Source organism: Suncus etruscus, chromosome 3 (assembly GCF_024139225.1).
Source record: "Suncus etruscus isolate mSunEtr1 chromosome 3, mSunEtr1.pri.cur, whole genome shotgun sequence".
In the NCBI taxonomy this organism is placed as follows: Eukaryota; Metazoa; Chordata; class Mammalia; order Eulipotyphla; family Soricidae; genus Suncus; species Suncus etruscus.
In genome coordinates this window covers 11,056,596-11,071,337 of record NC_064850.1, presented here as the reverse complement: position 1 = coordinate 11,071,337, position 14,742 = coordinate 11,056,596, and the positions used below count along the sequence as shown (strand labels likewise).

The 14,742-nt window shown below is 36.4% G+C and overlaps 1 protein-coding gene across 13 annotated transcripts in view; it reads right to left on the bottom strand.

The window, feature by feature from the left end:
- The window catches only part of GPHN (gephyrin), a 398,145-nt gene that overhangs the window by 308,345 nt on the left and 75,058 nt on the right, over window positions 1-14,742 (bottom strand). For all 13 annotated transcript variants that reach the window (XM_049770336.1, XM_049770338.1, XM_049770337.1 and 10 more), the window contains exon 2: window positions 2,851-2,929. In XM_049770336.1, coding sequence (XP_049626293.1) covers window positions 2,851-2,929 — 79 coding nt within the window. The remainder of the gene's footprint in view (window positions 1-2,850; window positions 2,930-14,742) is intronic.

The following is a 14,742-nucleotide window of genomic DNA, read 5'->3' as shown; positions in this document are numbered from 1 at the left end:
TCTGACTTTCATTCTTCTTTGAGATAGTAAACCCATCAAACTTCAAATTGTACTTCACCCTTTCTCTGCCTCTCTCTTTTACGCAGACACATGACAAACAATTCAGTTTCTTTTTTTCATGCATTGTCCACAGTGTATACCATACATTGGTAAGCTATAACCTATAGTAAAAAGATAGTCTGGACTTTGTTCAGTTAGCTTTCCTTCACTTTTTATTTTGTCTTAGATTCCCTTTAGTTCGGGGGCTATACTAGTTGGTACACAGGGACTAATCCTTATTCTTTGTTCAGGGACAAATCCTGGTAGGTTCAGGGAACCACATGGGGTCTCAGGAATCAAGCACAGGATAAAAGCAAGTGACCTACCCACTTCATTATTGGTATGACTCCAATTCTGTGTTACTTTCTAAAATTATTGGTTATTGGGGCTGGAGAGATAGCACAACGGTAGGGCATTTGCCTTGTAGTCAACCCAGTCAACCCAGGACGGATAGTGGTTCAATTCCCGCCATCCCATATAGTCCCCTGAGTCTGCCGGGTGTGACTCCAAATCCAAAAAATAAATAAATAAAAGTATTGGTTATTGAGAGATATTTAATCTCAGCATGGGCAGTTCAAGTCATTAAATCACAATAAGAATAAAAATATGCATGGTATATATAATAATGCATAAAATATTCAGTTAATATGTTTTTATTCTAACACTATTTTTCTTGATTAAAATAACATGTTTATGCAATTTTAGCAACCTTTACTGTAATCTTGAATACTTATCAAATGCTAGTGATTTTTTAAATTTAATGTACTTTATTTAAAGAGCATATGTCACATAAAATTGATCATACATTTGTTTCTAGGCAACTGGGATCAAAATTAGTTAAAAAAGAAAAAGGGAAAAAAGGAGAAAAAGGAAAAAAGAAAGAGTACAATCACTAATATGTGAAAATTATTGTCATTCCATGTATTTTAAGTATATGTTTAATTTTTGATAGGTTTATTCATTTTAAAATTAATTCAAAAATATTAGTAGAAGCTTTAATAATTCAACAATTTTATTGAACAGACATTGATTTCTTTAAATAAAGTACCATATAGTTGAAGATGAATAATATTTAAATTTTGTTGTTATTGTTTCGTTTTTGGGCCACACCTGGTGACATTCAGGGGTTACTCCTGGCTATGTGCTCAGAAATCGCTCCTGGCTTGGGGGACCATATGGGATACTGGGGGATCGAACCTCAGTCCATCCTAGGTTAGCACGTGCAAGGCAAATGACTTACAGCTTGTGCCACTGCTCTGGCCCTGCATGTCATGATTAATTTTTAAAGGTGATACTTTTTATTTTTTTTAAATCTTTGCCATATTCCCTACTCAATAGAATAGAAACTATTCAGCAACAGAAACTATTAAACTCCCAATAGTTAATATATGCAAATCAATAAATCAGTAATATGAATTATATCAAGAATTTTAGAGATAGATAACACAGCAGGTAGGACACTTGCTTTACATGTGGTTGACTTGGGTTTGATCCCTGAGCATAAAACCAAGAAAAAGCCCTGAGCATCTTAAAAGTATAAGGGGCCGGAGAGATAGCATGGAGGCAAGGCATTCGCCTTGCATGCAGAAGGTCAGTGGTTTGAATCCCGGCATCCCATATGGTCCTCTGTGCCTGCCAGGGGTGATTTCTGAGCACAGAGCCAGTAGTAACCCCTGAGCGCTGCCGGTGTGACCCAGAAAAAAATGTATGCCCTTTTCTGGCCCAAAAAGCAGTAGCTGACTGAAAAAAATTTTGCCCTTAAGGTATGTACTAAGTGAATACTTCTATAGAAAAGTAGAAAGGTTATTCAAAGTAAAATGTCATATTAACCACTGAAAACACACATTCATTTTTTTTCATACTCAGGATAGTTCTTCCCAAAATTTATTTACCAAAATCATATACCTAGGGGAAGAGAAATAGTAAGAAGTTAAAGCACTTGCCCTGCATATATTAGACCCAAGTATGATCTCCAGCACCACAAGTAGTACACAGAGCATTACCAGAAGTGAACTTGAGCACAAGGAAAGGAGAAGTTCTAAGTGCATTCACCTGAGACTCACCTCTTCCTCTCCAAGAAAAGATTCTTATCTCTAAAATACGAAACAATTTGTCAATTAATCTGATAACCTATTGAGTGGAAGGGGCTCTCCCAGTGAAGTAATGCTGAGAAATGCAAGGATCACCCTGGTAGTGTTCATGATCCACCAGGGCTATACAAGGTGGTGATCATGGAGCCAATCAGTATGACCTGAAGTAAAGACCTTATGCATACACTCACCCCAGATCCTAATTTGACAACTATTATAAAAAAATGCATTCCAAATCCAAGTGTCAAGCATAACAACAAATTCTTCCTCAGTAAATTCTTATATTCTAGTCAAATGCCAAGAGACTGAAGCTTTCAGCAGTTAATAGAATCATGCTGAATTAAGATTCCTGGTGAGTTTAAAACAGATGCTCAACTGTGACCACGTCATATAGTAGAGGCATTAGATAGAGTTTTCTAAAAATACTAAGATTAAATTTAAAATTTAGACTGCATGATGAATAGTACTTATTCTATTTTCTAGGAAAGAGTACTAAATTTTCTTAAAGCAGAAATCATTATTATAATCATTACTCAAGTACTTTTCTCCAAAGCTTTTATACCATAAAGGTCACAATGAACACATTTTATCATAGACTGTCTTAATACAAATGGTCAGAAAGAGACAAAATGCTCAATCAGTTGTCAGCTACAGCTCTTTCATAAAAATCCACAGCAAATAAGTTATAAATTATACATTGCATAAAAAACAAAATACTCACAAAGATGGATCTTGTACGAGATCTTTGAGATTTATCCCACTGCGATCTTCTGCAAGATTCCTGAAGCAACTATCACTCACTAAACAGGAAAGGAAGGAAAGAAAAATAAAATCTATTTTAGTCTAGCTTTTATTTAAGTTACTATTGATCAAGATAAATTTTGAGGAGCCAGGGCGATGGCACAGCTTAGAGGGCCTTTGCTTGCATCTGGTTGGCCCAGATTCAATCCCTGACATTTCATATGGTCCCCTGAGTCTACAAAGAGCAATTTCTGAACACAGAGCCAGAAGTAACCCGAGTGTCAACGGCTGTGGCCCATAAACCATTAATTAATTAATTAATTAATTAATTTTGGGACTAAATCTGGGAAGAGTAGCAATACTGGCCAGGTTTTGGTGCTCACAGAAAATACAAATCAATAACCTAAGAACACGCTTTAAAGAAATATAGTAAATAAAAGAGTAAACATGTGAGTCTAAATTTTTGTCCAATTTTAGAAGACCAGTGTACCAAGAAATCAAACTGCTCTGATGACAACTAGAAAAAACTAATAAATTATTCCACAAATTTTTTATTTTTAAAGATACTGTAGAACAGGGAAGTATAAAAATGTAAATTAAAACAAATTTTCTATTTCTTTGAGCCAAACTAGAAGAAATTTGCTATTTCTTCTAAGCCTTCTTATTTTTCCCTTTTCTCAAAGGATCTCTGTCCATCATTCAAGACACATGCCTATGCTTTATGTGGAAGGCCTGGTTTTGGTCCCCAGAATCACTTGGTCCATGTACTGCTCTTGAACTGCCAGGTTTGACCAAATACCACTCCTGCCTCCCACCCAAATAAAAAGAATATAAATCAGAAAAAAGAATACTACTATGTAAAATAAATCCGCAAAGCTCTTGACAATAATGTGCTCGCATAAAGTGTTTGTACCTTTAATTTTTTTTCCCTCTTTTGGGACATACCCAGCTGTAGTCAGGTCTTACTCTTGGTTTTTGCACTCATAGATCATTCCTGGTGGTGCTGGGAAACCAATAGGTTCATGATATCATGAACTGGATTGGCAAGTCAAACATTCTACCCCCTATACTATCTTTTCCAGTGCCTATTGAAATCCTATAGAATCCCACATATAAAAATTTTATTTGGGAGGACTGCTGGTACGGTGAAAAAGCAAAGGAACATGAAAGAAAGAGGCAGATTGTTTTCTGTAGTACAATGGAAATTACTGTTGAAATCTCTACAATAAAAACCTACAAATTTCAATGCAGAACTTCAGCAGGTTTTAACTCAAAACACTGAGGGTGTTTTTTGTTTGTTTTTGGGCCACACCTGGTGATGCTCAGAGGTTACTCCTGGCTATGCACTCAGAAATCACTCCTGGGTTGGGGTACCAATATGGGATGTTGGGGGATCGAACCATGGTCCGTCCTAGGTTAGCATGTGCAAGGCAGATGCCTTACCACTTGCGCCACCGCTCCGGCCCCAAAACATTGAATTTTAATTAAAACTACGTTGCCTTGACAGGGAAAATAAGCCAAAATAGACAAGGCAAAAAAGGTAGCAAAAACAATCTCAAAATAAAGTATTTCAAAAAATACTAAGTTATAAATGAACAGAAATACCTGTAATACAACAGGTTTTTAAAACCACAAGTAGATTATATATATGCAATATATAATTATATAATATATATTGGATATACATCCAAATACCTAGTTCGATTCCTGGTTGATGTGATGGGATTACTACTTCTTTATTTCTAATACATAATTAAAATAAAAATAAGTAACATACACAAAAAATTTCCACTGTTCCCTAATAACATTAGTTAATATCAATAAGTACTACAAAGCATAGGAAGGAATACAAAATGTGATTAACAAGAGAAGAATAATACAAATGTGTTAAGCTCACATGGCAGACTTAGAAAAGCTTTTTTGTTTTGTTTTGTTTTGTTTTGGGGACACACCTCACATGGTCAAAAGTTACTCCTAGCTCTAGACTCAGGAATTTCTCCTGGTGGACTCTGGTCAGCTGCATGTAAAGTAAATGCCCTATTATCTAAGTTCTGGCTCTGGCTGCAAGACTTAGAAACGTTTTAAGAAACTTATTTAGGTTAAAAAATATATAGAAAAATGTTCACAACAAAAAATATTTTAATCAAAATATTTTAAGAATCAAGAATATTTAAAAAATATTAAGATTTTTTAAAGAAAATTTTATGACTTCATTTTTCCTAATAGTTTTGTACTATTACTATTACATATCCATGCATCTGTTCTTGGGCACTTCAGTTGTTTCTAGATTCTAGCTATTGTGAACAGTGCTGTAGTGAACATAAGAGTGCCAAGGGCATTTCTGTATTGTGTTTTGGGAATTTGGGTATACTCCAAGGAGTGGTATTGCTGGATCATAAAGTAGCTCAATTTCTAGATTTTTTTGAGGACTATCTGTATTTCAAAACTGTCTCTTACACTAAGATAACATGTAGGATTTAATTATTATTCATAAATTGTTTTATTTTAGTGATTCAACTACTTAGAATTAGAAATTATTTTAGAGGATGGTCTTAAAAACATTGTTTCATTTTTGGGTTACACCAGCTGTGCTCAGAGCTTACTTCTGGGTCTTTGCTCAAGGATCACTCCTGGCGAGCTCAGCGGACCATATGGGATGACAGGGATCAAACTTGGGTCATCCACATGCAAGGCAAATATATTTGCTTACTTATACTTGGTAATACTCACTGTATTACCACTCTACCCCTTTAGGGTTGTCTAATTAACATCTTTATACATGAATTAGAAAGGGAAATATCTGCAGTGAAATTCCCAAATGTGTCAATGATCCTAACTCTCATTGTTAATAGAATAACAAGTACGGATGAGGATAAGCTGCAATAAGAACTAATGCAGCTATGTTAGTGGACAAAAAAAAAATTGATATATAATCCTTAGTGTTAGTGGACCCTATTGCTCCAAAGTAAGTGTCTGGTATCCTAAGGTGCATAGTAGTCACAATGAAGGATACTCAAATAGGGATAGAATACTGAATGCAGCAAGATCAAAAAGGTAAATTGCTTAAGATTTACATTAGTTTTTCCACAAACAACCCTCAAGTCTGAAGGCAGTGGTGAGATACAGTGGCAAAACTCAACAAAGTGAATTCTTTGCCAAGGATACTTCACCCAGGCAAACTTATATTCAGGTTTGAAGAAAAGACACACAGTTTAATAGATAAACAACAGCTCAAAAATTTTACAGACACAAAACCAACCTTAAAAGAACTAAATGGTCTACTTAAGGCAAGGAAGATCTAACAAACACATCAAACTCCTACTAAAAGATGACACTAATCCCATGACAATTATATCTCTCAATGTCAATGGATTAAATGCATCTGTTAAGAGATGCAGAATTGGAAAATGGATCAAAAAATTGAATCCAACATTTTTCTGCCTACAAAAAACACAGTGTTAAGTCAGAGTAAAGTTAGACTAAAAGTCAAAGGCTGGAGAACAATCATTCAAGCAAACTATGTCCTTAAAAAGGCTGGGTGGCCATACTAATATCAGATGACTCAAATTTAAAATTAAAAAGGTTGTAAGTTTGTTTTTTTGAGTCACATCTGGCAGCGCTCAGGGGTTACTCCTGGCTCTACGCTCAGAAATCGCCGGGAACCATATGGGATGACGGGATTCAAACCACTGTCCTTCTGCATGAAAGGCAAACACCTTACCTCTATGCTATCTCTCCGGCCCCAGAGATGAGCATTTCTTACTAATCAAAGTATGTGTACACTAAGAATAAAAGTCACACTTCTAAACATATATGTAACCAATGATGGGCTAACAAAATACTTAAAACATCTGCTGATAAACTTGTAGATAAACATCAGTAACAATACAATAGTCAAGACTTCAACACTGCCTTGTCCCTCTTGACAGCTCAATTAGGCTAAAATTTAAAAAAGATATACTGACTCTAAAGGAATAAATAGACGATAATGGTTTAGTAGATATGTATGTATGTATGTGTATGAATTAATGAATAGGGCTGTTCATCCCCAGAAAACTGGATACATATTCTTCTCCAATGCACATGAGTCATTCTCCAAGATAGACCACATGTTGGCCCATAAAACATACCTCCATAAAATCAAGAGGACAGAAATTGTTTCTGCCATCTTCTCAGAGAGACATGAACTAAAGGCATCTTCAAAAAGGAAACACCAATGTCTAAACAAGTAAAAAATAGGGCCGGAGAGATAGCATGGAGGTAGGGTGTTAGCCTTGCATGCAGAAAAACTGGTTCAAATCTCAGCATCCCATATGGTCCCCCGAGTCTGCCAGGAGGGACTTCTGAGCGTAGGACCAGGAGTAATCCCCAAGTGCTGCTGGGTGTGATCCCCCCCCAAAAAAAAACAAAGAAGTGGATGCACAGATAAACATACAGACTACATTAAACTGAGAAGCTTCTGCACCTCAAAGGAAACAGTGACTAGGATACAAAGGCCATCCACAGAATAGAAAAAAAAACACAAAACTATTCCCCCAATACCCATTATATAAGGGGCTGATATCTAAGATATACAAAGTACTGGCAGAACTTAACAAGAAAAAAACTCTAACTTCATCAAAATATAGAGAAGAAAAAATGAACAGGCACTTCCTCAAACAAGAAATACAGATGGCCAAAAGGCAGATGAAAAAAATGTGCCATATCACTGATCATCAGGGAGATGCAAATCAAAACAATGAGGTACCATCTCACACCATAGAGTTGGCACACATCACAAAGAACAAGAATAATCAATGCGGGATGTGGGGAGAAAGAAACTCTCATTACTGCTGGTGGGAATGCTGTCTTGATTTAAAGATATTGTCATGATAGCTATAAATTATAGTTATAAAAACTGACATCTATGACCAAAGAAAAATACAACAAAAATGTGTGACATCTGAAGTTTTAATGAGGTCTGAAAATGAATGCTTTAGTTATGATATAGGAACAATTCTTGGTCTACTTTCAGAAATATGAACCAATTAAAGGCTGTACTCTTATGTCCATATCTTTATCTGCTAAAAGTTAATTAAGAATAAAAGTAATAGTAAATGTAAAGTCTTAAATATTAGGAAGGATATAACCAGCTCTTTACATTCATCAATGGCCATACAAAATAATCTTATGAGGTTTTCCTAGAGATGGAACAATACACTAAAGAGGAAGATAGCAAAACTGAGGACTGGAACCATGATAAATATTATAGAAAGATTGTTTCAGGCATCCCAGTTATTAGAAAAAGCTGAGAGAAAAATAGGATTCACAAAAAGCAAGTTATGCAGCAAAGATAATAAATGGCTACAAATAATACAGGGAATTATGCAAACTGTGCGCAAAAACAAACTTTGGGCAATTTTTTAAAAACTGGAACTAATCAAGTTGCAATAACGACTCTACCGCCATAAAGACCACTATTACTCTGCAAAAAAAATCCTGAGGAAACACAAAGTCATTCAACAATTCTTTTTTTTTTTTTCTAATAATTTTTATTTTGACCAAAGTGGATTACAAATCATTCACAATAGTATTTCAGGTACATAGTGACATTGAATCAGGGGCATTCCCTCCACCAATGCTATTCTCCCTCACCCCTGTTCTCAGCATGCATCCCATATTGCCCATCCTTGGCCCCCCCAGGCTGCTAGTATAAGTGGTCCCTTCTGTGTCTAGCTTGTTGTATATTGGTTATCGATTCTGTTGTAGTTGGCTTTGGATTTGGTGTTTAAGTCTGATTATTTTTTATTTCTAATCAATATTCCTACAACTGTTTTGTCTTGTTACCCTCCATTATTTCCCCCTCAATTTGTGAGGCAGAACAAGATGGTTCAAGTTATGTGGTTCTGTTTGAAGGTAAGAAAAAAAAAAGAAAAAAGAAAAAGGGGGGGGGGTAAAAATTCAAACAAGCAAAAAACGGGAGGAGTCCTTCTAGAGACTAGACTATAAATATCAGTTTAAGAAAAGAAAGGGAAAAAGGAAGGAAAACATAAAAATAATACAAGAAAAATCAACCCCTCCAAAAAACAAAACAAAAACAAACAAAAAATAATTCTTGTAAGAAACCCATTTTCATCTTTTGTAATGATAATAACCAAACTGCTTCTCTGCCCTTAAGAGATTCAGGACCCAGGCTCACCTTTATCTACTATCCAAAATTATATTTATTTTCTAATAATATCTTATTTAAACACCATGGTTACAAATATTTTCATAGCAGGGTTTCAATCATAAAGTGTAAACACCACTTCACTTGTACAACCTTCCCGCCATCAATGCCCCCCCTACCTCCCCCCCGACCCCTGCCTCTATTTCTCTCATTCACTATCATTGTCATGAGTATTGTTAGTATAGTTATTTCTCTAACTGAACTCACCACTCTCTGTGATGAGGATCATGGACTGGTCCTTCCAGCATTCATCTCTATTGTCTCTGGTTATTATTAGCACACTGTCATTTCTTCTCCCCACTTTATGATTGAGTTGGGTGCTTTTTTCTTGAGTTCTGTCAGTAACTTGTATATCTTGGGTATTAGCCTCTTATCTGATGGGTATTGGGGGAATAGTTTCAAACATTTGTTGGTGGCCTTGTGTCCTAGTCACTGTTTGTTTTGCGGTGCAGAAGCTTCTCAGTTTAATGTAGTCCCATTTGTTTATCACTGCTTTGTCTTGTTTAGACAGTGGTGTTTCCTCCTTGAAGATGCCTTTAGTCTCAATGTCATGGAGCGTTTTGCCTACGTTTTCTTCTATATATCTTTCTTTTTTTTTGGCCACACCCGGCGGTGCTCAGGGGTTACTCCTGGCTGTCTGCTCAGAAATAGCTCCTGGCAGGCACGGGGGACCATGTGGGCCACCGGGATTCGAACCAACCACCTTTGGTTCTGGATTGGCTGCTTGCAAGGCAAACGCCACTGTGCTATCTCTCCGGGCCCTCTTCTATATATCTTATGGTTTCAGGCCAGATATAAATCTCTGTAATCCATTTTGATTTGGCATATCTGCATAGTGTTAGATGGAGGTCTACATTTGCATTTTTGCATCTGGGTGACCAGTTGTCCCAACACCACTTGTTGAAGAGGCTTTCTCTGTTCCATTTTCCATTTTTTGCCCCGTTAATAAAGATTAATTGATTATATGTCTGGGGAACATCATCTGAATATTCAAGTCAATTCCATTGATTTGAAGGTCTGTCTTTATTCCAACCAATACCAATAACTTTGCAATACAATTTAAGTTCAGAAAGTGATGCTTCCCTTCATTTTTAGTAAGGGCTGCTTTAGCTATGTGTGGGTGTTTATTGTTCCAAATGAATTTCAGGAGTGGTTGATCCACTTCTTTGAAGAATGTCATGGATATCCTTAGAGAAATTGCATTAAATCTGTACAGTGCTTTGGGGAGTATTGCCATGATAATAATGATTGCCATTTTAATTTCCTCAATAGCAATGAGTCTGTTTAGATATGCTAGATCATCTTTGTTGAAGCTTGGATGGTTATGAGTCCAAAAATTTATCCATTTTTCCAGATTCTCTTGTTTTGTGGCATAGATTTTTTCAAAGTTATCTCTGATTACCCTGTGAATATCTGTGGTTACCTGTAGTGATATCCCCATTTTCATTTCTAACTGGGTTTATTAAGTTTCTCTCGCCCTTTCTGAGTTTTGCTAGTGGTTTATCAATCTTGTTTATTTTTTTATTTTTATCTTTTCAAAAAAAATCTCTTACTTTCATTGATCATTTGAATTGCTTTTTGGATTTCCAATTTATTATTTTCTGCTCTAAGCTTTGTTATTTCTTGTCTACTTTTGGTTCATTTTGTTGATAACTTTCTAATATTATAAGCTGTGTCATTATTTATGTAGGCCTTTCTTCCTTCCTAGTGAGTGCTTGCAAAGCTATAAATTTGCTCTTAGTACCACTTTTGCTGTGTTCCACAAATTCTGATAATTTGTGTCTTTGTTCACATTGTTTCCAGGAACCTTTTTATTTCCTCTTTGATTTTGTCTCTGGCCCACTGGTTGTTTAGTACTGAGCTGTTAAATTTCCAGGTGTTAAAGTTTTACCTCTGTGTATGTAATTAACTTATAATTTCAGTGAATTATGATCCGAGAAGGTTGTTCATACAATTTCTATCCTCTTGGTTTAATGAAGGCATGTTCTTTTGAGCCAGCATGTAGTCTTTCCTGGAGAATACCTATATATATTGGAAAAGAAAGTATGTCCAGTATTCTGTGGATGGAGAGTCCTATATATATGTACTAGGCCACTTTCTTCCATTTCTCCTTTCAGAACTAGTATATTGTTAAATTTCAGCCTGGTTGACCTATCAAGTGGTAACAGGGCAGTGTTGCAGTCTCTCACTATTATTGTGTGGCTATTTATGTCTACATTCAGTTTTGTCAACAACTATTTTAATATTTTGCTGGTCCCTCATTGGGTACATAAATGTTTAGGAATGTGATTTCTTCCCATTGTACATAGCCCTTGATTATAAACAAATATTCATCTCTTTCCCTTATAAGTGTTTTAAGTCTAACATGTGTGTCATCTGATATTAATATGCTCACTCCAGCTCTTTTATGGGAGTTGTTTGCTTAAGTAATTGTCCTCAATCTTTGATTTTGAGTGGTTTTGTGTGTGTGTGTATATGTGTGTGTGTGTGTGTGTGTGTGTTCTGACTATTCAGATGTGTTTCTTGTATGCAGCAGAATGTTGGATTTAGCTTTTTGTTAAATTTTGCTACTGTGTCTCTGAACTGGTGCATTTAATCCATTGATGTTGAGAGAGATAATTGTTATGGGCTTTAGTGTCATCTTTCTGTAGGAGTTTGGTGTCTGCTGGTCTGTCTTATCTTAAAGGAGACCTTTCAGTTTGTCTTTTAAGGCTCGTTTTCAGTCTGTAAAGTTTCTGAACTGTTGTTTATCCATGAATCTATGTATCCTTCCTTCAAACCTGAATTTGAGTCTGGCTGGGTGAAGTACTCTTGGCAAAGCTTTCATTTTGTTGTCACTATAACACAACATTACCTTCATGCCTTGAGGGCTTCTTGTGATAGATCTGCTGTAAATGTTAAGAATGCTCCTTTGAATATAATTTCCCTTTTGATCTTGCTGCTTTCAGTATTCTGTTCCTATCTGTGGGATTCATCATTGTGACTATGATGTGTCCTGGGATGTACTTCTTTGGATCACTTTTAGCTGTTACTCTTCAGGCATGCATGATTTGTTTGCATGGACACTTTAACTCTGGGGTTTTCTCTCCAATGATGTCCTTGATGACTGATTCTTCATGAGGACTTTCTTCATGGGTCTCTGGGACTCTAATGATTCTGACATGGTTGCTGCTGAGTTTATCAAAGTGTTCTGTTGTCATCTGTTTACATTCTTTGAGGATTTTTTCCCACTAATCATTTGTTTTAAGGCTCTCTTCCAATCTCTTCTATTGTATAGAGTTGGTATGTATTTCATCTTCCAGCTCATTGATTCTGTTCTCAGCTGCTATTACTCTGGTGGAGAGGCTTTCAGTGAGGTTTTTATTTCACCAACCAAGTTTTTCAGTTCTGTTATTTCAGTTTGGACTTTTCTCATTTCTACTTTTTATCCATTAATTCTTATTTGTGGTTCATGCAGTTTCTGTCCATGCTTTGTGTTCTATGAAAATCCTCTGTATTTCTTCTCTAAAGCCCTTATCTTAGATGCTAAATAGATGGTTGGCACTTTTTGGGTCTTCAGAGCTGTCATCATTATTCTCTATGCATGGTGGCAGTCTGAGTTGTTTTTCCATCTTCACGCTTATAGTGTAGTGCTTTCTATGTGTTGTGTTGGGGTTCATGGACTAGAAGTATGTGGCTGTGGAGCTGAGTAGCCAGGCTCCTCTGGTCTGCCTTTCAGATGTGGGGGTTAGCTCACCTCTGTTGACAAGGATTCTGTGGGTTCTTCAATATGATGTATGTTCTAGAGCAGGTGGCAGGTTGAGATGGCATTGTGCAGGCAACTGTGGTGAGCAGACTCCACCCTTCAGGAGCAGGGTCAACTCACCTCCATTATTGTGCGTTTGTAAGCTCTGCTCTTTTGGGCAGTGTAGCACCGCAGGGCAAGCAATTCAGGTTGGCATCCATGTTTATGTGCAAGCAATTGGTGGAACCCCCAGAATGATAATGAAGAAGCCTCACTCTCCATACCCCCATAACATTTTTCTCAATTTGCAAAAAAAAAAAAAGTAGTAATAAATAATATACACATGTCTTTGTGTGCTCAAAGTTTACTCTTGGGCCACAACCAGTGACATTCAGAGGTTACTCCTGCCTATGTGCTCAGAAATCGCTCCTGGCTTTGGCGGGGGGGGGGGGGCATATGCGACACCAGGGGATCAAACCGAGGTCCAGCGTCCTAGGTTAGCATGTGCAAGGCAAATGCCCTACCACTTGCACCACCACTCTAGCCCTAAAATTGATTTCTTGATACTTACTGTAAGAAATTAATATAATTTTCATTCTGTATTTAACAATTATCTAAAACTGTTTATCTAAAATAAATATTCTGAGGCCAAAATGATAGTACAATGGTTATGTAGCTTGCTTTGAATTTAGTCAACCTGGATTCTATCTGCAACACCCCAAATTGTATCTATTCCTAATAAATACAATTGGCTCTACCCCTTATAGAGCCAAGAGTAAGCATTGTGCATTACTGGGTATTTTCCTACCTCACCCCCCAAAAAAAATCCCCCACATTTTCTACATTTTTTTTCCAGAAATATAAGTGCTTTTATTATACCATCTCCTAAACTGAGCTAAGAGAAAAATAAATGTTGGAACAAACTAAGAAAAGTTGATTTCCAGCTGAAGTGGACTAAAAATGCAGGTATTATATATTGGATCATAAAAAATTCCCATAAAGTTTCTTGCCCAATTTGGCAAGTATGAAAGCTTAGTTATAAACCTCAAGAGCCCAACATTTTGTAGGCTTAATTGAAATGGAATAAACCTTTGCTCCCTTAAACACTTGCTGGTCAGCTATCTGTGAAATGAGTTCTTCTTTAAAAAAAAGACTCTTTTCTAATTTTCATGCCAAATTCAAATTTTAAGTTGAATTTCTGATTACAAAGCCAGGAGTAACCCTGAGCATTGTTTGATGTTCCCCAGAAACTAAAAAAAAGAAAACTATTTTTTGATTTTTTTGTTTTTGTTTCTGTTTTTTTCGGTTTTTGGGTCACACCTGGCAGAGCTCAGGGGTTACTCCTGGCTCTAATCTCAGAAATCGCTCCTGGCAGGCTGGGGGAACCATATGGGATGCTGGGATTCAAACCACCATCCTTCTGCATACTAGGCAAAAGCCTTACCTCCATGCTATCTCTCCGACCCCATTTTTTCATTTTTAATTACAAATATTAAGTAACATTTTAATAAATTGGGAAACACTTTTCGCAAACATAAATCAATCAGCTTTGTCATCTATTTCCGTAATTTTTCCCTACATAAGACTTATTATGACCTTTACCTATTTATCAACAAGCTCAAGATATCGGAGGCCAGAGAGATAGCATAGTGGTAGGGCATTTGCCTGATTCAGGCATGGATGGTGGTTCAAATCCCAGCATCCCATCACCCATGGTCCCCTGTGCCTGCCAGGAGCGATTTCTGAGCACACAGCCAGTAGTAACCCCTGAACCCACCAGGTGTGACTCAAAATAAAAAAAAATAAAAATAAATAAAAAAAAACACACACACACAAAATAGTTCAAGATATTATCATCTTGAGAAGTCAAATAAAACAGAAAAAAATTATAACAGAAATATATTTTCTAGGGGTTAAGCAGAGGAGTAAAAATAAAAAAA